Raw genomic sequence first — 27,397 nt, forward strand, 5'->3', positions numbered from 1 at the left:
TAAACACCTTTGTTAAAAACCTTTAAACTCCCATTGGTCCATGGTGATGGTGTAATATTCAATTCAATTCACCTTTATTTGTATAGCGCTTATACAATGTAGATTGTGTCAAAGCAGCTTCACATAAAAGGTCATAGTAAATTGGAACAGTGTAGTTCAGTTCAGTTTAGCTCAGTTCAGTGTGGTTTAATAATCACTACTGAGAGTCCAAACACTTAAGAGCAAATCCAACGATGCGCAGCTCTATAGATCCCGAACCATGCAAGCCAGTGGCGACAGAAGAGAGGGAAAAAAAACTTCACTAAATGGCGGAAGTGAAGAAAAAAAAAACCTTGAGAGAAACCAGGCTCAGTTGGGCACGATCATTTTAATTTCTCCACTGGCCAAACGTCTTGTGCAGAGCTGCAGTCTCAGTGGCAGAGGCTGGAAGCTGGCCTCAGTGAAGACTCGTCTGTCTCTGGAGCGTCACAGGAATCAGTCTCATGTTCTCCACTCTTCCATGACCACCACAGTAGCTGCTCAGGATACGGCCTGGTCCAGGATATGGAAACCTTGGGATCATCTCGTCGTTGGTCTTGGATCGAATCAGTGAATCTGCATAGTCTGAGGGCCTCGGGAAGAGTATCCCCAGGTGGAAATGGAGAATAAAGAAAATAATTAGCGTAGCTGCTGTTCATAGTGTATATAAACTAGATGCAGATCCTGTGTGGAAGCCCCCTAAGTGGTGCACTAAGTGTATGCTTTACTGAACAGATAGGTCTTTAATCTAGTTTTGAATTGGGAGAGTGTGTCTGAGCCTCGGACATTATCAGGAAGGCTATTCCAGAGTTTAGGAGCTATAAATGAGAAGGCTCGACCTCCTTTACTCGACTTTGCTATTCTAGGTACTACCAGAAGCCCTAAGTTTTGAGACCTTAAAGAGCGAGTTGGATTGTAGCGAGACAAACATTAGATAAACAGGAGCTAGATTATTTAAAGCTTTATATGTAAGAAGCAATATTTTAAATTCAATACGAAACTTAACAGGCAGCCAGTGTAAGGAGGATAAAATTGGGGTGATGTGATCAAATTTTCTAGACCTGGTAAGAACTCTTGCAGCTGCATTTTGTACTAATTGAAGTTTGTTGATAGAGGATGCTGGGCAGCCAGCAAACAGTGCATTACAGTAGTCCAGCCTAGAAGTCATAAAAGCATGGACTAGCTTTTCTGCATCTGAGATGGATAGCATACTTCATAACTTAGCGATATTTCTCAGATGAAAGAAAGCAGTTTTTGTGACATGGGATATATGATTTTTAAAAGTTAAATTGCTGTCTAATATGACACCCAGATTTTTTATAGTAGAGCTAACGCTAACTTTGTATCCCTCTAATTGTAGGTCGAGTTGTGAGATCTGCTGTGTACAGGATTTAGGCCCAATAAGTAATAATTCTGTTTTGTCTGAGTTTAAGAGAAGATAATTGTTGGTCATCCAGTCTTTAACATCTTTAATACACTCAGTTAGCTTGGACAGTTTAGACGTCTCGTCAGGTTTAGTTAAAATATATAATTGAGTATCATCTGCATAGCAGTGAAAGCTGATCCCATGTCTTCTAATAATGTCTCCCAGGGGTAGCATGTATATTGTAAACAGCAAAGGGCCTAAAACTGATCCTTGAGGCACCCCGTATTTTACTGGGCTGATTTGTGAAGGCTGTCCATTAATATTCACAAACTGGTAACGGTCAGCTAAGTATGGCTTAAACCATTGTAGAGCCTGTCCCTGGACACCTGTAGACTTTAAGCGATTAATGAGGATACTGTGGTCAATGGTGTCAAATGCCGCACTAAGATCAAGTAAAACTAATAGTGAGATGCACCCTTGGTCAGCAGCTAAGAGTAAATCGTTGGTTATTTTCACTAGTGCAGTTTCTGTACTGTGATGAGCCCTGAAACCTGACTGAAACACTTCAAAAACATTGTTCGTCTGCAGAAAGAAGCATAATTGAGCAGAAACAACTTTTTCTAGTATTTTAGATATAAATGGAAGATTTGAAATAGGCCTATAATTAGCTAAGTTGCTGGGGTCCAGTTGTGGTTTCTTAATAATAGGTTTAATAACAGCTAACTTGTAAGGATTTGGAACATGGCCTAAAGATAAAGAAGAGTTGATAACGTTAAGAAGAGTTATATACACCTATATATACCTATAACAGGTAGCAATTCTTTCAGTAATTTTGTTGGAATTGGATCCAACATACAAGTAGCTGGTTTAGAGCTATTTATAATTTTATCTAGCTCTTCCTGTTCTATAATTTTAAAGCACTGTAGGTTATTTAGATTCAGTGGAATGTTTACTGGATCTGAAGTATAAGGTGGTGCAGAAAGTTTAATATCTCCTATTTTCTGTCTAATGCCTTCTATTTTATCACTGAAAAAATTCATGAAGTCATCACTACTAATTTGCGGTGCAACATTTAATATGTGGGTGTGGCTCTGAGCCTCCAACTTCTTTGAATTGGAAATGTTCTCTAATAATAATATTTGTAATTATTAATATTTTCTCAGTTGAGGACAGACATTCATGAGAAAGAAACATGAACACTGAAAAGCTGTTTTATAATAGATATTGAAGTACAATTCCAAATGGAAACCGGCGCTAAATTTTTATGTTTAAAGCAGCACTGTGTAGGTTTTTTTTACCTTAAAAAATGCGTGTAATGGTCATTTTAAATCATTTCATGCATTTTATTTTTGACAACTTTAACTGCAGCTAATTTATCATAACAGATGATGTTGGACATAATTTCTCTACCAATCTCATTCACGGCCCCATGACAAACTCAGAGTTACTGAATGAGAGTATAAAGTAAGAACTGGCAGGTGAGAGTTGTTTTAATGGAATTTAATGACGTGGAATGGAAAGAAAACTTTTGCATATGTTTAGTGATGGAGTGTATGATGGCTATATTCTTGTATCGACTTTGTAGTTGCAGAGAAAACAGCTGACCATGGCTGTGGCCTGTGTGTGTATCCTGTCACAAGATGAGACAAAAAGACCTACATGAAGATATTAGTTTGATTAATGCTTATGCCTAAAGTTTACACGTCTGTCCTGCACTTCAATAATGCAAGTAAAATAATACTCCACATCTTCATTTAATTAATGTGTTTATTTCGATTTTGATTTTAGCCAGATTAAGGTAACCAAAGAGTATTGATGTCCATGTAAACATACTCATCGTATAGAACTTTATAAACATAGGGCATTATGGTGAGTAAGGTTTGTCTGCAGACTGAAAGACAGGGGTGCAACATGAAGGGGCGTAGCTTGTAGTATGTTCGAGGCATAACTTGAAGTTATGGAGACCCTCATGGCAAAACTTTATTGTCTGAAAGATGGCTCTGTACATCAGTTATTAACGTCTGCACTTCACACCTAAACCCAACCATTAGTTAATAATGTCTAACCCCTAAACCCAACCACCATTGTCATTAATGTCTACACCTTCCCCAACCCTAAGCTCAACTATCACAGTTATTAATGTCTACACCTTCTCCAACCCTAAACCAAACCATCATAATTATTAATGTCTACACCTTCCCCAACCCTTAACTCAACCATCATAGTTATTAATGTCTAAACGTACCCCAACCCTTAACCCAACCATCACAGTTAATAACGTACAGCTACAAGTTGTGGAGGCTTTCATACTTGTCTAAACCCTAAACCCAACCATCACAGTTATTAGCATCTACACCTACCCCAACTCTAAACCAAACCATCATAGTTATTAATGTCTACACCTTCCCCAACCCTAAACCCAACCATCACAGTTATTAACGTACAGCCACAAGTTGCGGAGGCTTACATACTTGACGCACTTTCCATTGTACTGTTATTTGCTACCATAGGGGGCAACGCGAGTAGGCTAACTGTCATGACAAAACGAATGAAGAAGTCAGTGAGTGTAGTTGCAAGATGGAGTTGCTAAATGATTATAATAATATATCAAATTAATTGGTTGTGGATAAGTTTGAAGAAAACTCAAGAAGTTATATCAAGAAGTTACGCCTCTCTAACTTACTACAAGTTACGGTCCTTAATGTTACGCCCCCGTCTTGCAGTTTGCAGACAGATACACTTGAACACGTTGGCTTTTCTCATCCAGTGTGTGACCCCTTTAAGTCTTTAAATACTTTCTGCAAGCAATCGTACAGGTGCAGATACATCTGTACCAGCTCTGCTACTCAACCCTCCAGTGTATTCGTGTAGCTAACTTGGTGTTATTATTTTGTATGTTGTTCTTCCTGTCTGACCTCGGTAGATATGAGATACAAATCAATAATACGTCAAAAAGGTAAAGTTTTAAAACACACCCACCTATTACATAATCGCCATGGAGTAATGGTAGCTCAAATGTGTTTAAAAGCCAAAATTAACCCCAAAGGTTTGAGCGGTCCCACTACATATAGACATTTTACACATTTCCGGGTTTCTCAGTATATTGGAAGTAGTCATAATTGGGAAAACCTAGAGCACAGTGAATGGGAGAGTACAACAACAAAAAAATTTACAATCCTATTTGCTGAAATAATAAAGGAAAAACTCCATAATGATGTAGCAGTCAGAAGAGAGAATAATATCAAATTTACTGTCCTGTCCTGCTGCATTAGAAAATGCCTTGCACAAGCGGTAATTCGTTTTTTAAGCAAAGATGATATTATAGATTAGATGATATTCGATATAAGATGATATAATGCATACATAAATACATATAAATGTTCATAATTTAAAAAAAATCTAAATATTAAAAACTTTTAAGGATTTAATATGCTGATGACCACAAAACACATCAGAACAGGCTTGTGAAAAGAGTCCATTACGTGGCCTTAATAACTATGAACTTACAATTTAATTAATCATTTAGTACAATGTACTAATTGTGTGCATACATCTTTATACATTGTGCTGATTTTTTCAAAATGATCTGCTTGTAATTACATCTGTAATTAATTTCTGTATTTACATTTATAATTACCTTAAACCAACTCATACCCCAGACCTGTCTTTAACCTTACCCGTATCCCGCTTCAGGAGCACCAGAAGTAATGTACTGTATGAACACAATAAGTACATTGAACTTATTTTCTGATGTAAGTACATAGTAATAATGGCCACTTAAAATAAAGTGGGACTGTTCAAGCTGTTCGGTGAGCTGTCTCGATTTTTTTTGTAAGTTGTCATGAATATGATTTCTGCAGCAATCCCATAGGATGTAATAAAAATGACAACTCCCAATTCCACACTAAGGCCCAATCCCAATTCTATTTTGTACCCCTACCCCTTCCACTGGCCCTTGAAACAGAGTGTGAAGGGGAAGGGCTTCAAAATTGACTCCTAAGAAATGGCACAGAACTACAACACCTGCACATGTCATTATGTCATCGCAATCTCTTGCTTTATATGAGACCGACTATGGTGACTGCTGTAGTTATTCCAGTTGTGTTATTTTTTGGTATTTATCTTCAGGAAATTTTCCAGAGGGGGGTTGTGGCTGGAAGGGCATCTGCTGCATAAAAATGTGCTGGATAAGTTGGCGGTTCATTGTGATGTGGCGACCCCGGATTAATAAAGGGACTAAGCCGGAAAAAGAGAATGAATGAATGAATCTTCAGGAAATCACTAAAGGCGTAGATCATGTTATCATAACGATATAATGTGGCAATAAGCTTGTAAATGTGTTGTGCATTTACACCCTGGCCATATTCATCAATGTAATTACCAAGCGGCAACCTCCCGCTCTCCCTCGGGAGGCCAATACGGAAGTAACAGAAACTGCAATTCATCAAAATTCCACTAGTCCTGGCTCCATAATAGAGCAAGTTGCAATTGAGCCCACTGTTAGAATGGTCAACTCTACAGCAGAAAAAAAGGTGTTTACAGCCTGGTACAAAGAACGATTTTGGGTCATATAGCTATTATTACCCTCCATGACAACTGTGAGGGGGGTGAATTTTTTTATAACTCATCCATTTCCTTTATATTAGGTTATTTTAAGTTTGCATAATTAAGGGCGTGGCCACTTGAGTGACAGCTAGGTCTCGCTGGTCGCCGTCACTTCACCTCAGCTGAATCCGGCAGATTAGCCACTGATCTCGGCATATTCATCGTATTTTTGTTTTGTTTTATGTGGCTTTACACAGTCAGCTGCCTTTTGGACTTATTTCTTACAATTATCAGATGATATGGGATGCTGTGTGCATTTAATTGTGCTCACAAACCATTCACGTGGCCTCGTTTCCCATGTGAGTAAAGTAATATACTTGTATACCATCTCTATAAATGTATTTGTTTTATTTAAGATCATTTATCATTAATATTTTTCTTTAGACCCGTAAAGCACTCCAGAATGTGACAGATTGATTAGCTGTAGGCTCTAGATCAGTCATCTGAAGCGTTATCATACAGTGGTGTGCTGGAGTTCATCAATAGTCTTGCATTTACTAACACACACATCTGAAGTGTTTGGAAGTAATTCGCGTTTTCCTCCTGTAGAAAAACGTCATAAGAGCAATGTTTAGTGGCTCAATGTATTACAACAGTGTTTTTGAAAGTCTAATCACTTTACTGATATAGTGTACAGCCAAGCACATGTGGTCAGAACACAAGCGAGTCGCAGGTAATAAAGTATCAAGCGTTTCTCCCAAAGTAAAGTCTGTCTGCCAGGTCCAAGCAAAGTTCCAGCAGGTGTCTGTAGCTCCGCCCACTCTCCGCCTCTTTGCCCTTGTTTGGTATCCCGCCGTGGGTGCGATGACACGCGAACAAAATGGCGACGGTTGGCCGCGCCTACTTGTGGCTTCTTTTGCGCTCTTCAGAAACCTATGGGTGACGTCACGGATACTCCGTCCATATATTTTACAGTCTATGGTAATTACACAAAAACTACAATAACATTATACCAGACACTGTAAAAGGGGCATTCCCAGCCACTAGATTTTTCTGACAGGGTATTCGAGTGTCATCGAGTGACAGGATTATAGATAGTGAAATTTAGCGTTTTTTATTTTAGTGTTTTTTTTTTAAAGCATGATGGTAAAACACCAACGCGGTTATGAATGTATTAAAACATATGCTTGCGAAATTCGTAGCAAAAAATCATAGTAATGACAAAAAATACTAATTTGCGCATCTCCTAACTTCCATGTGCAGCCATGCTGTCATTGTAGATAGTGTATTCCAGGAAATTTTTTTACCTCTTGATTTCGAGTGTGGTCTTGAAAATTTTCTGTTTCAAGGGTTATCTAACCCTTCCCCTTAGCCCTACGCCTTCAAGCTAAAGAGAACTGGGACAACCCTAACCCTTTATGCTTACGCACAAAACGAGGGGTAGGGGTAAGGGGAAGGGATAAGGGGGAGATTTAGGATTGGACCTAAACCACGCTGTGATAAAATTGCACATTTGTTTGTTGTGAATATGCACCCTCTAGTGGCGAATATTACATACTGTGCCTTTAAGCTCACATAGCGTTGCCTTTATACACAAATACAAAGTCCTTCCATGATGGATTATGTGTTTATTTGGATTATGTGTCTACTTTTACAGATATTTCACTCATTTTGATTCATGTTGTGTACAATCATTTTATGTAGAACCTACTCATGCAACTGATAACCAACTGTGCAACTAACCATGCAACTGATAGGCATAAAGTAATGGATTCTATAATTTGAGATAGAACTAAGCACAGCTGCACAGAATAGGACATTAAAAAAAAGAAAAGAAAACATCTTCTATACAGAAATAACAGTAATCTGAAGTCCTTCAAAAAAATACAACAAATAAAAGGAAAGAGTACATCCTCTATAAGTCTCAAGAAAACTTATGCTATATGAGTCAATTCATGTTAATCTTTACAAAGCAAACAGTGTGGGAAACAAAGACATTTAACTGAAGCGCACGTTGACGTCTCCACACTGCGTGGTAGATCATTTCACCCTTTTCAAAACATAATAGCCTTCTATTTAGCGATATTCAGGCTCAATTTTCAACAATTAATTACACTGGATTGGCAGCGCAAAAAATGTCAGTAGCCATGAAAAGAATTTGATTTCAATTATCTCAACTCAAAGGGGGTATGATTTCCGAATACACTTAAGCAAAATTATAACAGGACTTTGCTCCCCAGAAAATTGGGTGTGTTTAAAGAGTGATTATGTGGTGAATGGACGGGTGTTGAATGGGAGTGAATGCTCCAGGCTCCCTCTGAAAGGCACTCAATTATCCCTGATTGCTCCCCTTCACTGTGTAACCAGTGGAGATACCTGCTATTGCTGTGATTGGGAGGAAATTTACATGCAGCACTTTCTGCTGAGGGAAACAGAAAGGGCTGCGGGGTTAAAGATTTTCAAAAGACAGCCGAGGGGTCAGTTCAGCAGATGTGGTAAAGCGGTAATCGAGGAGAGCTAGGCATAGCTAACAGGTCATTAGGAGGTGGTGGCGAATGAGAAGACTGGAAAATCAAAGTAGAAAATAATCATAAACGTGGTTAAGGTTGTATAATAAAGATACCATACATCTACATGCTCCATGTTTTTCTTAAAGGGAAATATCAAAACATACAGTCAGGTGCTGTCAGAAACCTTCAAACCAATATTTTAAAGAACATATTTGTACTTAATTCCATGTAAACTCACCGGCCAGTTTATTAGGTACACCTTACTAGTATTGGGTTATAACTGCCTTAATCCTTCATGGCATAGATTAAACAATGTACTGGAAATATTCCTCAGAGACTGTGGTCCATATTGACATAATAGCATCACAGTTGCTTCAGATTTGTCGGCTGCACATCCATGATGCGAATCTTCCATTCCACCACATCCCAAAGGTGCTCTATTGGATTGAGATCTGGTGACTGCGGAGGCCGTTTAAATACAGTGAACTCATTGTCATGTTCAAGAAACTAGTCTGATTCGCATTTATGACATGGTGCATTATCCTGCTTGAAGTAGCCGTCAGAAGATGGGTACACTGTGGTCATAGAGGGATGGACATGGTCAGCAACAATACTCAGGTTGGCTGTGGAGTTGACATGATGCTCGATTGGTCCTAATGGGCCCAAAGTCTTGCAAGAAAATATCCTCCACACCATTAAACCACCACCACCAGCCTGAACCATTAATACAAGGCTGGACCATTAATACAACATGCTTTCATGTTGTTAATGCCAGATTCTAACCCTACCATCTGAATGTAGCAGCAGAAATCGACGATCATCAGACCAGGCAATGTTTTTCCATTCTTCTGTTGTCCATTTTAGTAAGCCTGTGCGAATTGTAGCGTCAGTTTTCTTTTCTTAGCTGACAGGAGTGGCACCCGGTGTGGTCTTTTGATACTGTAGTCCATCCGCCTCAAGGTTTGACGTGTTGTGCATTCAGAGATGCTCTTCTGCATACCTCGGCTGTAACGAGTGGTTATTTGAGTTGCTGTTGCCTTTCTATCAGCTCGAACCAGTCTGGCCGTTCTCCTCTGACCTCTGGCATCAACAAGGTATTTGCGCCCATAGAACTGCCACTTACTGGATATTTTCTCTTTTTCGGACTATTCTCTGTAAACCCTAAAGATGGATGTGCGTAAAAATCCCAGTAGATCAGCAGTTTCTGAAATACTCAGACCAGCCCGTCTGGCACAAACAACCATGCTATGTTCAAAGTCACTTAAATCACCTTTCTTCCCCATTCTGATGCTTTCTTTGAACTGCAGCAGATCGTCTTCATCATGTCTACATGCCTAAATGCATTGAGTTTCTGCCATGTGATTGACTGATTAGAAATTTGCATTAACAAGCAGTTGGACAGGTGTATTTGATAAAGTGGCCGGTGAGTGTATATCTTTCCCCAGATATATGTGGTCTTGTATTTTTTGACATCTTTATGGGGCTTACTTGGCTAATTGTACAAGTGATAGACAATAAAAGTTTTTTCTTGGCATTGATGTTCCAAGAAGAACCTGCGACATCCATGAAAACTTTCAATTCCTCAAAGGTTTCTTTAAAGTGGAAAGGGTTATTTAGGTCATTATAATGTCCTTCACATTAATAAATGAATAAACTGTTGACTGAAAGGTTCTTTAGGGAAGCAAAAATGATGAACTCTTGGGTACAATTTAGCAATCAGTGATTCGGCTTGAGAATGTAAAAAGAGGGCTTATAAAGACACCTGCACTTCTAAAACTTACTATAATCCTCAACAAGTCACCATATAACCACAGGTCTAACAATAGCCAGTACTAAAAATGTTCAGTTCCTTTCTGTATAGAAAGTCTCTTAAGCCGTGGTTGGTAATCAGCGGTTTAAATTGACCATTCAAACATTTTAACATGTTAAGCCCTACATCATTACGGCCAGACCTCTGAATGGTGCTTTCTCAATAGCGCTTCAGATCTTAAGTAGGACATTATATTCTACATTATTCATTACTTTAAGTTTCGTCAAAGATGCTACACACAGCTAGTCCCACACCGGTCCAACGACATGCTGTTTTCTCACTGATCAGATGGCAAATCGCCATATAGGCCAAACTAATTGGATGAGGCTTAGTTCGAAGGGGTTAGTTTAAAAAGTGATCTGATTTAACAAATATCTTTGGGAAAGCAGGAAGCTGAGGTAAGTAAGCCTCTTAATTTGCGTGAATAGTGAAAACAAGTATTAAGCATTAATGCCCAGATTACAAGGACACCTGTGGAGGTGTTAAAGCTGCAAATTTCGCTTTTCTTTATTGCATTTCCCATTGCTAATAAAAATAAAGTTTTTTTTATTCCACAAAAGATTCTTCAAAGTGTAAACATTTTTTTTTAATTATTATTAAAATGTTCACTCTAAGAAATAAATGTTTCTTTTATAAACTTGAAATGTCTATTTGAGGAACCATAATGGTTCTTGCTGAAAAAACTTCCTTAAAAAGTTTTTGTTTATAGTGTGGTTCTGCAGGGAGGTTGATCGAATAGAAGTTATTATAAAAATAAAAGTATAACGTTTCGCCCTTTCCAACATACAAAATATAAGCTAATCTAATAATTGAAATAAACATCAGACTTCTTTGCTTACCTGTGTGATCTGTCGAAATTCTGTTACTTTTGGGAGTCAATGTTGTTCTCGCTCATCTCAATACTGGGACAATGGGCTATATGCACAGCTAGTCTTTTTCAGCCAATGATGAATTCCGGTGAAAAGCTTTATGTGACTATTTTCAAATTCATAAGGTTCCTTTTCCAGCATCGATGTTGTAATGTAATTCAAATATAGTCAGTTAAATAGACTTAAGCATTCGTTTGGTTGGTAAAGCGTAAAAAGAGACGAAAGACTTAAACGCAGGTGCCGTCATTAGCAGCAAGCTAGCTAGAGCAGAAAATCCATTGAAAATACTGGGGTTAAATCAATTTCCATATATTAAAGGCATGACGCAGAAAAATAAAATTGAATGTAGTGCTCTTGTTTGGTCTGAGACCCACTTTATATCATAAATCAGCCAGGCAGATCGCTGTTTTTTTAAAGAAATCAGATCTTAAATGCGGCGATTTTGATGGGATTGCAATAAACGGAAGCCATGGGCATGGCATATACCCCATTAACCTCAGCTAAAGACATTTGAAATGGTCTGTATTTAAAGTGATAATGGCTTGTCATAATGACAAGTGTTCAAGCAGATCTAGATGAACGCTGTTTTACCCAAAAAGCTCATATTTAACGCACACTTATATATGGAAAATCTCAATTTCACTTTTGTAGTTGTTTGAAAACAGCTTTGTGTACATAACTGATGATGATTCCATTCATTCATTTTCCTTTGGCTTGGTCCCTTTATTCATCAGGGGTCGCCAGCAGAATGAACCGCCAACTTATCTAGCACATGTTTTACTCAGCGGATGCCCTTCCAGTTGCAACCCAGTACTGGGAAACATCCATACACACTCATTCACAAGCATACAGTATGGCCAATTTAGTTTTTTTAATTCACCTATAACGCATGTCTTTGGATTGTGGGGGAAAATATACATACATCACACACAAATGTCAGCTGGTCCAGCCGGGGCTCGCTGTGAGGCGATAGTGCTAACCACTGAGCCACCGTGTCGCCCCTGATGATTCCAGTAGTATGACTTTAAAATCTATTGTATGTTTATCCAAAAAAATAAATTTAAAAAATGCACATTAGGTATTAACAGTCCTTATCAGACATTGAACAATTTTTTTTTAAATGCTGAAACCATCCATTATCCATTTATTGAAAGCCCTAAAAGCAAGAAATGTTAAGACAACATAAAGCATTTGCAATTCAGTTTATTTTACTTTCACATTATCTTAATATTTCCCCTGGATAATACCTCAAGATGAGCATATGGTTATTTTATTTCCTTCCCTGAATGGTAGCTCATTTAGGTGCAATAAATTATAAACTCCTGGTAAGGCATGTAACCATTACCACACCAATACCGGTCTTGATACTGTTAATGTGATGTGGAATAAATACATGTAGAATAAAACACCCATTTACTGCTAAAAAAAAACAACTCTTTGAATGGATATGTGACATTAAAAGCAGCTTGCCCAAATATGGCTGTTGTGTGTTTGTGGTGGTCATTTACAATAATGAAAATATCATTCACAAATGACTGAAAACACTCAGCAATCAGAAACAACCAATAAACAAACAAATTAACAAAAGAATGCTACAGTTTAACTTCCAGAGACTGAAGACTACTTTTGTCTATTTATCGATAACAACTCTCTTGAAATCAGTGCTTCTGCTTGACTTTGGTCTTTTGCCATCTCTTGAGTGAGAGCGAGTCTTAGCACTCCTCTTTTCCAGCCGTCCCAGCAGCTGTGATGTGGGTCAGCTGAGCCGAATGCTCCTTCGCTTTGAGGCGCAGTGCTGCTATGCTGGAAGCTCGGAGGTCCACCGTCGGAGAGGAAGGTAAAGGTGGTGAAGAGGAGAGAAGGCTTGTGGTGAGGTGAGAGCGTTGAATTGGACCCTCAATGGCAGGTAGAGGTATCCTTTGAAGAGCCATTGGACCTAGGCTTGTAAACAGTCTGATCGGAAAAACAGAAACAGAATATTATTTACCAGTGGTGTAAATTACACAGTATTTAACTGCAATATGAAATGTATTTTGTACTGTTTACATGTACAGTATGTTACTGTATTTTAAAGTTGCATTGTGAAAGTTACTGTATATTTTACAGTAAAGATATACATATCATTCTGTAAATACATATACAGTTAGATAAATGGTGCTGTACATGTAAATACAGTATTTTTGCTGTAATTGAGTTACAGTAAGGTACTGTAGATTCTACCCTGTAAAGAATTCTTGCTGACTTAAGTTTTTTAACTGAATTAAATGACCTTTTTGTAGTCATCTCAACTAACAGACTGACTACAAATATTAAGTTAAACTTGGTATAACCTTAAAAAAATTGCTGAAACCCAACTGACTTATTAAAATAAGTTTAATCAACGTAAATATATTTGTAGTCTTGTTTTTTTTTGTCATTATTCTTTACAGTTTACAGGAAATTGTTAACAGCATAATCATGACAAAACCTACTTTATATGTTAACTGTGTATGTTTCCGATGCATGCAGATGAGTCTCACCTTCCGAAAGTAGGGTTGATGAAAGCGGGATGTCTAAACATGGCTGCCCCTAAGAGTGCGCTGAAGCCAGGAGGGGAGATAGAGTTTTGGGACGGCTGAGCTAGTCTTTGGAGGGGGGCAGGCCAGGCTGAATCAATAGCTGGATGTGGGTTTGGGACAAAAGGATTCCCGCTCAGGTAATGACACAAGGACTGTGCAGCAGGAGGGGCTCCTGGATAGTGTAAGCTGAGGGTGTGTGGCTGGACCCCCACCTTTTCTCTTTTCCTCCATTTCGCACGCCGGTTCTGGAACCAGACCTTGAGAGGACGACAGTGCTTTCAATCAGAAATAAGTTCAAATAAGTCATTAAATAAATAAGTAAATGGTAATTTTGGTAAAGAAATCTAAAAGCACATCAAGCTATAAAGTGAAAGAAAAATGAATGCCACAAAATGAAATAAGATTAGATATAATATAAAATAGTGAATTTAGATAATTTTTAGATATTGCTGAATTCAGATAATATTATAGTACTTGTTTTGCTTTACATTTATCTGTTAAAATGCATTACTGAATAAAAGCTAAATTAAAAGTTTAATTTATGTCCACATTACAGGTTCCATGTAATTTCTGAAATAAAATAAAAGTATAGCCTATTGCATGTAACCCTATGCTAAGCCATAGAGTGTACATTAAGTATTGCTCAGTAGTTGAATGTACAGCTGTAACAAGGACATGTAAACTAAATTGTTATCTAAATTTCTGTGTGAAACGAAATGAAAAGGTCTGTGTTTTTTCTCTCTAAACAATAAAAGTTAATGTGGCCCAGTGTTGTTTTACACTTTCGTCTTAGTGAAAGTAGCAAACATGACAAAATAGTTTTTGTTTTCCGAAGAAAGCACTATAATGGTGATTAAATGATGACAGAACATTTGGGTTAAATAGTACTTTTAAAATCATTGACAATATACGCTTGTTTATGTTAGTGCAAATATTACAAGTTGGCAATAACGCATTAAAACAGGTGTGTGTGTGTACCATTTTTAACTATATCCAAAAAGACAATACAAAAGACAATACTAAATGAAAGAAAATAAAATATATTAATATTAACGCGCATTTATTTCAGATCTGACGTCTAAGTATTTTTACGGTGCAGACACAATTCCGCTAATCAGTAACGATCGTGAATGTAAGGTCGTTTTCAGTTACTGTGATCAGCTGAAGGGAACAGTACTGAATGCTGAACAAGGTTAAATGAATAAGAAAGTGACTTACTTGTACTCGTGCTTCTGTAAGATCAAGTCTCATTGCCAATTCCTCCCTTAAATTAAAGAGAAAAACATGTTGAATGTTGAGTCTCTTTATTGGCTAAAACATTTATTCAAAATTAATTTTATTAGCCTAATATTCTTTCCTTCACACAAATAGTGATTATTAAATCTGTTTAATCAGATAATGTGGCTTTTACTACAACTGTAATGTAGAATAAAAATAAATAAAATAGCCCCAAAGCCTAATTAAATTAATAATAATAATAATAATAATAATAATAATAATAATAATAATAATAATAATAATAATAATAATAATAAAATACAAGATCGAATGATTTACAGGGCCAAATGAATAGTAATTATCAGCCAACAAATTAAAAAGTAGGCTAAAATTTATAAGACAATTTATCAAATAGATATTATTATTTTATAATTTAAAATAATTAAATTAGATCTTTAAATTTAATTTAATTCATTTTAATTCATAATAATGAATGTTCTTTAGTTAAATAAAGATGTGACGAATTTGTGCCTCAATACTATTTGACTGCACAATTTTGAAAATAATTTAGTTCATGTATATCCTACCTTGTGAACACATCTGGGTAATGAGTCTTTTGAAAAGCTCGTTCCAGCTCCTCAAGTTGATAGCTGGTAAATGTTGTCCGGTATCTCCTCTGTTTTCGTTTCAAGATCCCATCTTCAGTGTCACTTCCCGCGGATAAAGAAGTTTCCTCGCTGTTCTTCAAATAACCCTCTCGTTCTTGCTTTAGAGTAACAGTACTCTCTCCACAATTATCGGCTCCTTCTTTCTCATTTACTGGCGTGTTTTTGCAGGACTCGTGTTCTTGATACGATCCAGCACGACTGATGTTGACTAGCGAGGCCTCTGTAATTTGTAATTTTTCATAGGCTGTTTGGATCAGTCTCGGGCCCGCTGTTTCGTCTGTGGAGGAGTCTGTCAGCGGGGCGAAGGGCCGGCGAAGCTTCGGCGGCAGGTGCATGTCTGGATGAAGGAGCCACAAACTGTGTGGTGTTGCTGTTTAGAAAAAAAAATATCTGAATGATTATTGACAGGACAATTTAAGATATAGATAAATATTTTTAGGTAATGGAATATTATTCAAAAGACAAAATTTAATCTTAGCCTAGATTTTTACCTGTTTAGTTTTGAGCATTAATTTGCTTTTTAGAAATTAAATGTGACGTATAGGATTTTCGCAGTGATATTATATAGGATATTATATAAAGCACCATTTGTTTAGTTTTTTTTAAATGGGCTTTAAAAGGAACAATTTTATTTACTTTAGAGCATTTTAATTAGGATTATTTTTTGGGTTCTATATGTTAAAGGGATTGGTCAACCACAAAAATGAAAATTTACACACTCACTGTAAAAAAAAAAATGCAGGGTTCCACATAATTCATTCATGTTAACCCAACACAAATCAATTAAGTTAACTTAACAAATTTATGTGGATTGAACATCAAAAAATTAAGTTGTCCCAATGAAATCTCAAGAATTGTGTTGTTTCAGCTCATTTTAAATATTTTTTTGAGTTCACCCTTGTGATTTCAAGATTGTTTTATTATTGGACACACACGAATAAAAAATATATTTTGAAAAACTGGTAACCATCGAGTTCCAAGGGGAAGTCAATGGTGAGGCAAACAGTTTTTCAAAAGAGCATTTTATGTGTTCAACAAACAAACAAAAAATGTAAAATAAAAACTGAAAGAAAGAAAGAAAGAAAGAAAGAAAGAAAGAAAGAAAGAAAGAAAGAAAGAAAGAAAGAAAGAAAATAAACCCAAACAGGGTTGTGACAGGTGAAGGTTGAGTAAATGATGGTTTATTACTATTGATTTAATTAGTTGATGTAATTAAATAAATGGCAATGCTATTTGTGGCGGTTCATTCCGCTGTGATGACCCCTGTTTAATAAAGGGACACATATTAAATCCGAAAATAAAATAAATAAATGACAATTTGTTACATTTAAGGCATGCATGGATTTAGTTTTTGAATGTGAAGTTTATAAGTAACCTAATAACAGTGGACAATAAAACAGCTGATTAAAGAACAAGCGACTTACCTTGAACTTTTAAGGGACTTTTCCTTCCTAGAATGCTGTCGATGCAGTACGAGGACAACAGGGTAGGTGTTTTACATCTGTAATTGGTTTGTTCTGGATTATCCTCTTCTACTTCGCCGCTCATATCTCTGACTTTATGAAGGCTTCAGAGAGCAGTTATCCATCGGGCGCGCGTCCTCGAGCTCTCGCTGACTGATCGCTGCACAAGAACGCGCGCGTCGACCTTTGTACTGATGCTTCAGCTTCCAAAACCCAGCTACTGCTTCTGATTGGTTTACCAGTGAAAGGCTCTGCCTCAATCTGAGTGCTTCAGTTTAAAGAGACTGTTGCTTAATCTGGCAGTGCTAACTTTATGTAGGCTAGGGTATTCTCGTTTCAACTTCAGCTTCTTCTTAAAATACTTTAGAATCTAATCTTGAAACTATAGTTTTTTTATAGCCTAATAGGAAAATACAAGGCTAATAAATCTAAATATAAACATAATTATATTTAATAATTAAAATCTAATAATTATTATTAGTAGTATACTTTGTATAATATATTTATTTATATAATAGTTATTATAGGCTATATCAGCTATAATTGCTGTTACTTTTAAATGTTTATTATTAATATGACTATAATAAAATACTTTCTAAAACGCCAAAACAGAATTAGCAAACCATGCTTTTATTCTTGACCATTGAGCCGATTTGTTTGCACTTTTAGAAAGGCAAAGAAAGAAAGAAAGAAAGAAAGAAAGAAAGAAAGAAAGAAAGAAAGAAAGAAAGAAAGAAAGAAAGAAAGAAAGAAAGAAAGAAAGAAAGAAATTGGATAGAGTAAGACTATTTTCAAAGTCAAAATTAATGATTTGCATTACAGCATAGCCAATTATTTTAATTACGGTCTATTTGTGATTCCTTTTTAAGAACATGTTTAGTGTGGATTTTAAAAAACTGCACCGTGAGCGCCATCTGCACATGAAACCGTACATGCACACCGTTTAGTTAGGCATGAAACTGAGAACTCTGAATTATATATGGGAAAAAAAGAGACGTAAAAATTGAAGACTGCTATTTATTTTTTGCATTTTATAAAAGCATATTTATTCCAAACGTTAAATAAATAGGATACTTCGGGTTTTTTCTCCAGAAAAAAATGACACAGACTGTGGTTCTCATGGTTGACTCTTTTGTACAATTAAATTGTACAGTTAAAAAATATTAATTTCAATTGAAGTTTATAGCGCTTTTTACAATAATTATTGTTTCAAAGCAGCTTTACAAAGGAAGCACATTATTTCATTACAATCAAATATAAGTTATTAAATACAGATACCGATAGCCTAGTTAACCTTCAATCTTAAAGCATATGATGTCTGTTTAGGCCTACATGTTTAATGAAGTGTATTTGTGTATTAAATGTATCTGTTGTCCTCAAAGTCCTTGATAGCTGACATCATCTCTTCAAAAAAAAATTATTGGCATTGTGTTGTCTAAAATGTCTACAAATATGGCACATTTTTGTAATTTAATGCAAAAACGAATCAATTTAATGAGTAGCTAATTTAATCAAGATTTCCATTCTAGATTTAATTTGAATTATCAAAACAACAACAACAACAACTTGGTAGACAGTTTAGATGAAAACATACCCTGGTGAATAAAGTATACTAAATTGTATTGCAAATATATTTTTAATTCCAAGTATACTAGCTAAAAAGTATACTTAATTTAAATATAGTAAAAGTTTATTATTACCATAGTTTTATTCAGAAAAATGCACTTTAATTAAATCCTTAGTTTATTTTTCACAAGTGTATTTATTTAGCATTTGGTGGTAATACATCTATCTATCTATCTATCTATCTATCTATCTATCTATCTATCTATCTATCTATCTATCTATCTATCTATCTATCTATCTATCTATCTATCTATCTATCTATCTATCTATTTACCCATTTAAAACATTTGTAAATAGTGTACAAACATACACTGTTAAAAAAATTCCCACAAATTCACGTTACTGTACTTTTTCACAGTAAATTTTCATTATTAAATTATAAATTAATAGTGTGCCTTTACAGGATTTAACTGTAAAAATTCATATTAAAATATTGTACCCAAAATGTTATTGTAACATTAAGGTTGGCAGCATGATTACAGCAAATTACTGTAAAAAAGGGCTTTAATGTTTTGCACAATACTTATAGGGATTCAAACTTTTTATATTTTAGCATTAAAAAATTGATACAGTAGTACAGGCACTATATATATATATATATATATATATATATATATATATATATATATATATATATATATATATATATATATATATATATATATATATATATATATATATATAGTTTTTTGTTTTGTTTGTTTTTACCAGATGTTATTGCCCCAAAAACTATTTTTCTTTCTTTCTTTTGTACAAATTTAATTATTCACAAACTCAGTCTTTCTTTTCCCAGCAATACAACATCAAACAAACAGTCTTATTCCTTGGAGGGTCAAGTGGTCATGGGACCTCATCTGGATTTCACAACTGGATATGGTTTGAATTTGAAGTATGCAGAAGGTGCTTTTTGCACTCTGGAACTTAAGGTAAAGTCTACATTTAATATTGTAACTGAGGGTTTGTTTTGGGGGTTAAACAAGGAATGTATAGGAGCACAAGCAGTCATCTCTAATACAATGTGTGTGTTGCAGACTTAATTTGTGTGTCTGTGCTGGAGACCAGAGAGGATGCTGTCTTTATAAGGATGGAGCTCTTATGCTGGATTGGTAGCATTAATGTTGATGTTATATGTTAATGTTGATGGCTCATATATTCTGTACATCATCACCTTTTAAATAAATTTTGTTAAATTATTTATTTTGTATTTCATTTATTTACCTACATGTCAGGGAGTACTGAATAAAAATAATATTAATGCTAAAAATAATAGTTAAATTATTCTACATTATTATACAGTAATTGTGGTCTTTAATTTGACTTTTTTATTTAAAAAAAGATAATTCTCTTATAATGCTATTATAATGTTATAAATGGGACATATGCTATCACTGACATACTGTATGCTGTCAATGTCTAGTGTATCCAGAGCATATGCTGTGGTGATCATGGATGAGCCAAGAGCATGACAGTGACAGAGTCTCTGCATTGATTCCATGGGCTATTCTGAACACCTGCTGTTGATCGACTCAAACCTGCACTTTCTCCATGATCGACACTCATCGTTCTCAAGCCCTAAAGAGTCTTTTAGACCACAGCTCTACCCTTTAAGTTTGGCCAGAGGAGAATTGATCCCTGGCTGAGCCTGGTTTCTTTAACGTTTGTTCTTTACTTCCATCAGCCGGTGGAGTTTTGGTTCTGTCCACTGTCCCTCTGGCTTGCTTGGTCTGAGCTGGCAGAGTTGCTCTTTAATGGATCTTCCTTCAACAGTAATAGTTGTATTAAACTGAACTGAATCAGTTTTGAATAAACTTTTAATTATAACTACATTACTATTTTACCACTACTCTCATCCCTGCCTGACGTGCTGGAATGTTACACAATTTTAAATTTTATGGCTTTTTTCTTCATTCATGTAAACGATTTTTGGAAAATGATTCCCAAAATACCACAGAAATCCAAAATTGATGAGGTTCAGGCCCAATCTCATTTCTATTTTATACCACTTTCCCTTTGCCTACCCCCAACCCCTTTGCATTCTCTTTGACCCTTGAAACAGAGTGTTAAGGGTAGGGGTGGAAATATCCCCCTAAAAACTGCAAACATCATCATGCCGTCACTAGCTTAGGTTGCAAGCTCCATGGAGTGAGCATATTTGAATTAATTTATAAATAAATCTTATAGAAGTTGAGTGTAAAGCACTGTGTGAGTTTTGACGCTAATCTTGAATGAACAGAAAAACAACAGTAATATTATACCAGATGTGCTGTAAAAAGCTATTTCACTCCCAGCAGACATTTTTGACAATTAAAAATATGCTGACTGATATTTTGCAGTGGTTATTAAGGGACTATCCTTAGTGAAATTTTAGCTTTTCTTTTTTAACATTTTTTTGAAGATAGCACATCAACCTCACTATAAATGTAATAAAGCAGCTGCTTTGTGGTAAAAAAATCTTATTAATGCACATTTATGGGTCTCCTAGCTCGGTTTTTACATCCATGTTGCTGGTGTAGTCAGAGAAAACTCTTATGCCTCTTCATTTGTAGTGTGGTCTTGAACAATCTTCATTTGAAGAGCTATGTGGCCCTTCCCTTTACCCCTACACCACCAAGCTAATAAAGAGAATTGGGACACTGGACCTCTTCATGTGAACGCACGAACCGAGAGGGAAGGGCTAAGGTGTAGAATTGGGATTGGGCCTTAATCAAAGGCTCCACTATAAGGATATGGTGAAACATATTTGAGATTTGATGTTTGTTATGCACTTGTTTGTTGAAGCACAGTACATTTTGTACAGTACATGTGCAGACATTACACAGTCATGGACTTTATGCAATATGGCATTTTAAAAGATCTGTTCTTAAATTGTAATATTTTGTACTGAAGCACATTTTCTGCAGTATTTTGTACTATTTTAATAGAATAAAAACACTTTTGAATGATTCTGTAAAACATTTAAACCCTTCTGAGGTTTTAATAAAAACAGTTTGAATTGCTCATTGTGTGTATTTGACTTTTATTGAAGTTGTATTTAACATATATTTAGTAAGAAAACGAACATATTTATGGTATATTGCGTGTGTTTTTAAAATGCACTTGTAATTAATTTCTAATGTACTTGTAAAACAGAAAAAATACACCTAAAAATCACTAAGCAAGCATGAAATTAGCTTACATGTTATGCTTAAAGAGTACTAAATATACTTAAAGTTGTTCCAATTTACCGCACAAAAGTTAATATGTCCAAAATGTCACACTTTAAGTTAACTAATCATTAATATACTTAAAATATACTGACAATTAGTCTGGATCCAAGTATACTAAGCATATTTATTTTTCACTAGGGTATCACTGATCAGGGGCGATTTTAGGATTTTCATTTTATGGGGGCTCAGCTCTCTCTCTCTCTCTCTCTCTCTCTCTCTCTCTCTCTCTCTCTCTCTCTCTCTCTCTATATATATATATATATATATATATATATATATCCAGATGAGGTCAGAATTATTAAACCCTCTGAATTATTAGCCCCCCTGTTTATTTTTTCCCCCAATTTCTGTTAAACGGAAAGAAGATTTTTTTAAAACACATTATTAAACAGAATAGTTTTAATAACCCATCTCTAATAATTGATAATTTTATCTTTGCCATGATGACAGTAAATAATATTCGACTAGATATTTTTCAAGAGACTTCTATACAGCTTAAAGTGACTTTTAAAGACTTAACTATGTTAATTAGGTTAACTAGGCAGGTTAGGATAATTAGGCAAGTTATTGTATAATGGTTTGCTCTGGAGACTGTCGAAAAAATATAGCTTAAGGGGCTAATAATTTTGACCTTTTAGGCTGTATAGAAGTGTCTTGAAAAATATCTAGTAAAATATTAATTGACCGTCATCATGGCAGAGATAAAATAAATCAGTTATTAGAATTGAGTAATTTAAAACTCATGTTTAGAAATGTGTTGAAAAAAATCTTCTCTCTGTTAAACAGAAATTGGGGAAAAAATTAAACAGGGCGCTAATAATTCAGGGGGGCTAATAATTCTGTATATATAATTCTCTCTCTCTCTCTCTCTCTCTCTCTCTCTCTCTCTCTCTCTCTCTCTCTCTCTCTCTCTCTCTCTCTCTCTCTCTCTATATATATATATATATATATATATATATATATATATATATATATATATATATATATATATATATAAGCATAGTAATCATCTTTTAAGGCATAATTTTAAAGTGATACACTTAAAAATGTTTGACTAATAGGGTTGTATACTAAACTAGCAGTATTTTACTGTATTTAATAGACAGGCATAGCCATTTGTGTTCTAAAATGAGTCAAATAGGCTCAACACACCTGTTTACTGTAGTAGAAACTACGTATTAAATAAATAAAACTGTCCAATTCTAATTCAAAATGGCATAAATATAAACATATTAAAAAACTTACATGCTAATTTACATATTTCACGATCATAAAAATAGTGAAATGTTTGATAAGAGTTACATTTTCGCTGAAGGAAACAGCTTTGATGACGAAATGAACTGGAAACAGGAAACAGTAGATGACCCAATTGCTCCTCCATGATGACACACAAGTGTTTCTATAGCAAAGAATTGCAAATATGCAGATATTATAACAATCTGTTGATAAACAAATAAATAAAACGGAGAGGAGTGGAAGTCTGCTGCCGTTTTCACATAAAATGTAAAGGGGACTGAAGCGATAATTTAGTGGTGAACAGTTCATGAGGTAATCGCAAAAGTTTTAGGGGGGCTGAGTAGAAGTGAAATACTGCGGGTGTAAAGCCCCCCTTAAAGTGTCCTAGCAACGCCCATGGTCGCTGATTATTGAGTCTTGTCGAACTTGTTCAATGCTGATTTTGGAAAATGTAGGCTAATTTTAAAAAAGTTCCCATAGTCACGGTTTCTTTGTCACCATGGAAACAATACACAATTTAGCAAAGCACAACAAACCGACTGAAGTGAAAATGGCAGCAAGACACGAAGCAGCAGAAGAGGCCGTTGACGGTCCGTATTATCTCGAGAAGGTTTTCATCCCAGAGGACTCTGAGGATGATTACCAATACAACGAAGTGACTGTCGATGACGAGCTCAGCGTAACCGAGGGCGAGGAGGACCTGGAAACTGCCGTGAAAGCAGCGCTGGATCAAACCGACGCCTCTCCACTGAGGGTCAGTTCAGCCAAACATCCCGTTCCTAAAATACCCGAGGTGGTGGACGACTTTCTCCGCAATTATCTGGTAAATATGGGCATGAAAAGAACATTGAACTGTTTCCAAACCGAGTGGTTTGAAATGAAACACAAAGGCTTAATAAAAAACCAAACTGAACTCATCCCTGATGCCTATGTGCACAACCAGCTTCTGGACAACGAGCTAAAAATTGTGCAAAAAGAGCGGGATAATTATAAACAAGCTGCATTTGAGGCTGGAGAAACCATAATAAAACTACAAAGAGAGAGGGACTTCCATAGGATGCAGCACAAGCGTGTTGTTCAGGAGAAGAACAGACTTATTGAGGACGTAAAAAAGCTGAAGAAACACTACGCATCATATGAACCTGCTCTTAGACAGCTGAATGACAAATATCAGACAGCTGTGAGACAGAAGATGCTGGTCAGTCTGGAGAGAGATAGAGCTTTCAGCCAGGTCCAGAACCTAGATGGCTCTCTACGTTCCTCACAAACCCAAACAGCCTTAAAACCAGCAAAATCTCCACAGGAACGAGCAAAAACGCAGAGGAGTCCTGAAAAGGGAGCACACCTGCCATGTGACGATGCCCGAAAACATCCTAAAGACTCTGAATTCCCATCTAGCACTCGCCTCAATCCCTACTTGCCACAAATCAAAGCTCTTTTCTCCCCCAACACAAAATCAGCCAACCTCTCTCTCTCCAATTCTTTTAAGGCGCACACAATGGCAGTGAGCTTTCTTGCTCTGCATCCCCGTAAAATGATAGTAGCCTCCTCAAGTGATGACCAGCTTTGGAGATTATGGGCAATTCCCAAGGGAGAGATGATCATGACTGGCGAGGGTCACACTGATTGGCTGTCATCTTGCAGTTTCCATCCCAGCGGTGATTTCTTGGGTACCACAAGTGGAGACGCCACAGTTAAAGTCTGGGATTTTGCCCAAAGTCGATGTGTGCTCAGTTTGGAGGGGCACCTTCATGCCACTTGGGCCTGTTCTTTTCACTCCTGTGGTGATTTTGTGGCATCTTGCTCCATGGATAACACGGCTAAAGTGTGGGATTTGAATAGCGAGCGCTGCCGCTGCACTCTGCGTGGACATGTTGACTCTGTGAACAGCGTTTCTTTCCTGCCCTTTTCAAATATTCTACTGACCTGCTCGGCAGACAAGACGCTCTCTCTTTGGGATGCCCGTGCCGGATTGTGCTCCCAGACTTTCTACGGGCATAAGCATTCATGCAATTATGCAGCTTTTAATATCACGGGTGACACAATTGCTTCGTGCGACTCTTTTGGGGTGGTCAAATTATGGGACGTGAGGAACGTGTCTGCAATGGTGAGCATGGACACTGGGCCTCATCCCAGCAATCAAGTGGCCTTCAGTCCAACTGGAAGAGTACTGGCGGTGGCGAGTAATGATGGCTCGGTCAAGACAGTTGAAGTGGCTTCTTTACATGTGTCCAGTTTAACTGCTCATGATGACGCAGTACAGAGCGTCACTTTTGACCATAAAGGAGAATACCTGGTATCTGCAGGCTCAGATGGTGCAATTCACATCTGGTCATAACTAAACACATTTGCAGTTACTGAAAACTACATAAATACCAAATACACCTTAACGTTATATTGTGAATGAAAAAAAGGATGTTTTCTGCACACAAGCTTCTTAATATAGGTTTTAGTAACATAAACAATCAATGCACCGCAAGGTGCATTGGTACTTTATATTCACAAACAAGAAGTTATTTGCTCATATAATAATAATAAAAAAGACATTTTATGTTCTTAAATTTAAAGCATTTTCTTTAAAGCCATCTATAACAATTTTGAATATTCACACATATTTACACAAATCTTGTTAGAGTTTGAATTCATTGTTTAAATATATAAAACCTACTTTAGAAAAAAAACATCTAACAAAATGATTTACTCAGACTTGTTTTATTCATTCATTTCTTGTTATGAGTGAAGTGTCTACATTATTAAATAATATTGTGTATGCAGAAGTGTGCGGAAGTACTTTTAATTTGTCAGTAACCTGGGTTAAGCACTTCCAGTGAACTGTATGTCGTTACAAAAGCATTATAAAATGGGTATCAGAATGTACAAGAAGCACTGCATTAAATAATATTTCCCCCAAGATGCCGCGTGCATGTAAACGGCTTTTCAACTCGTTTTACGCTTAATTAAGTGAATGTCAAAGTCTATTTAATTGATTATATTTGAATTACATTACAACATCGATGCTGTAAAAGGAACCGTATAAAATGGAAAAAAGTCACATTAACGTTCACCGGAAGTTTATCAGTACGGGAAGGAACACTAGATCTGCATTTACCCTATTGTAGGCCTATATAAAACTAAACTATTCGAAATGATACAGTTTGTGTGTTTTGAATATATGTAAGAAACTTCACAGTTTGACTTGATTTATTAGGTATAGGTTTGAGTAAAACGTTAATATTTGGTTTACTCTATAAAGGTGTGATAATATTTCCAATGAAAATTTGTAATTAAAAGCTACTAAAATTGCATAAAGTACATTTTCCCTCTAAGTATGATAGTTAAGTAGAGCTTTCTCCTTACGTAAGAGAATAAATTAAGGATGCTGCATATAATCTCTAAAACATGTGTCTTATAAATAGGGCCAGAAAAAAATCTGATTTTAGGAGAATTATAAATAAAAATCTAATGTATAAAATAAAAAATTAAAACATTTTTAACTTTTATTTAATGTTTACAATGCAAATCCAATTAGATCCACTTATTTGGTAAACAAATCAAGTGTCTCATATAATATATCTACTGAAAGACAGACTCCTTTACAAACTGTATTGTATATAAATCCCATGAATAAATATATATTTACACACATTTACACAAGAAAATACGTAGACTCAATGATAGGCTAGAAATCTGCAGATTTCTGCACACGCATATTCCTTGTGGGCCTACTTAAACCCATTTAGGTGTGAACATGTCATGGTCAAACACAGCTTTACAGAAAATAATAGATAAAACAAAAAAAAACTAACAATGGAATTTGGAAACATTGCAAATGATAAAAGAATAATTCAACAGGTCTCAATCAAGAAAAAGTATGGAGTATCGATCAAAGCATCCCTAACAGTGTTGGGGAAAGTTGCTTTTGAAAGTAATACATTACAATATTGAGTTACTCCCCCACAAAATTAATTTAAAATTAATTACTTTTTATGATAAGTAATGTGTTACTTTACTTTTGGGTTATTTTTGCGTTACCTTTTCTGACCTGGCAGAGGCTTGATCTCTTTCAAAACTTGCAGGGTTGTTTTTTTTAAATGAGCTCTGCAATTAACCACAAACTGTATAACCTTCATTTACCTTTAAAAAAAATTATGTAGGATAATGTGATCTTCGTAGAACTTCCGCAATGCGTTTGCTACTTTTGTACTTTTTGTCTTATTAGTGATGTAAAATCGCTGTCATTTCAGATAATCCTCTTCTCGTTTTCTTCCATGCAATCAAAATAATGAGAATATATTTGAAATATA

The 27,397-nt window shown here is 35.8% G+C and overlaps 2 protein-coding genes across 2 annotated transcripts; one reads left to right on the forward strand and one right to left on the reverse strand.

The window, feature by feature from the left end:
• Positions 1-12,287: 12,287 nt before the first annotated feature.
• arxb (aristaless related homeobox b) lies at positions 12,288-17,173 on the reverse strand. Its single transcript, XM_056446518.1, has 5 exons — positions 16,987-17,173; positions 15,482-15,932; positions 14,895-14,940; positions 13,638-13,933; positions 12,288-13,071 (listed from the first exon to the last, which is right to left on the reverse strand). Exons 1-5 carry the CDS (start codon positions 17,108-17,110, stop codon positions 12,831-12,833), a joined length of 1,158 nt encoding a protein of 385 aa, XP_056302493.1. The 5' UTR covers positions 17,111-17,173; the 3' UTR covers positions 12,288-12,830.
• Positions 17,174-23,530: 6,357 nt separating this feature from the next.
• LOC130214853 (sperm-associated antigen 16 protein) lies at positions 23,531-25,608 on the forward strand. The gene has a single exon (XM_056446688.1). It carries the CDS (start codon positions 23,593-23,595, stop codon positions 25,429-25,431), a length of 1,839 nt encoding a protein of 612 aa, XP_056302663.1. The 5' UTR covers positions 23,531-23,592; the 3' UTR covers positions 25,432-25,608.
• Positions 25,609-27,397: the final 1,789 nt, after the last annotated feature.

Source organism: Danio aesculapii, chromosome 21, assembly GCF_903798145.1.
Source record: "Danio aesculapii chromosome 21, fDanAes4.1, whole genome shotgun sequence".
NCBI lineage: Eukaryota > Metazoa > Chordata > Actinopteri > Cypriniformes > Danionidae > Danio > Danio aesculapii.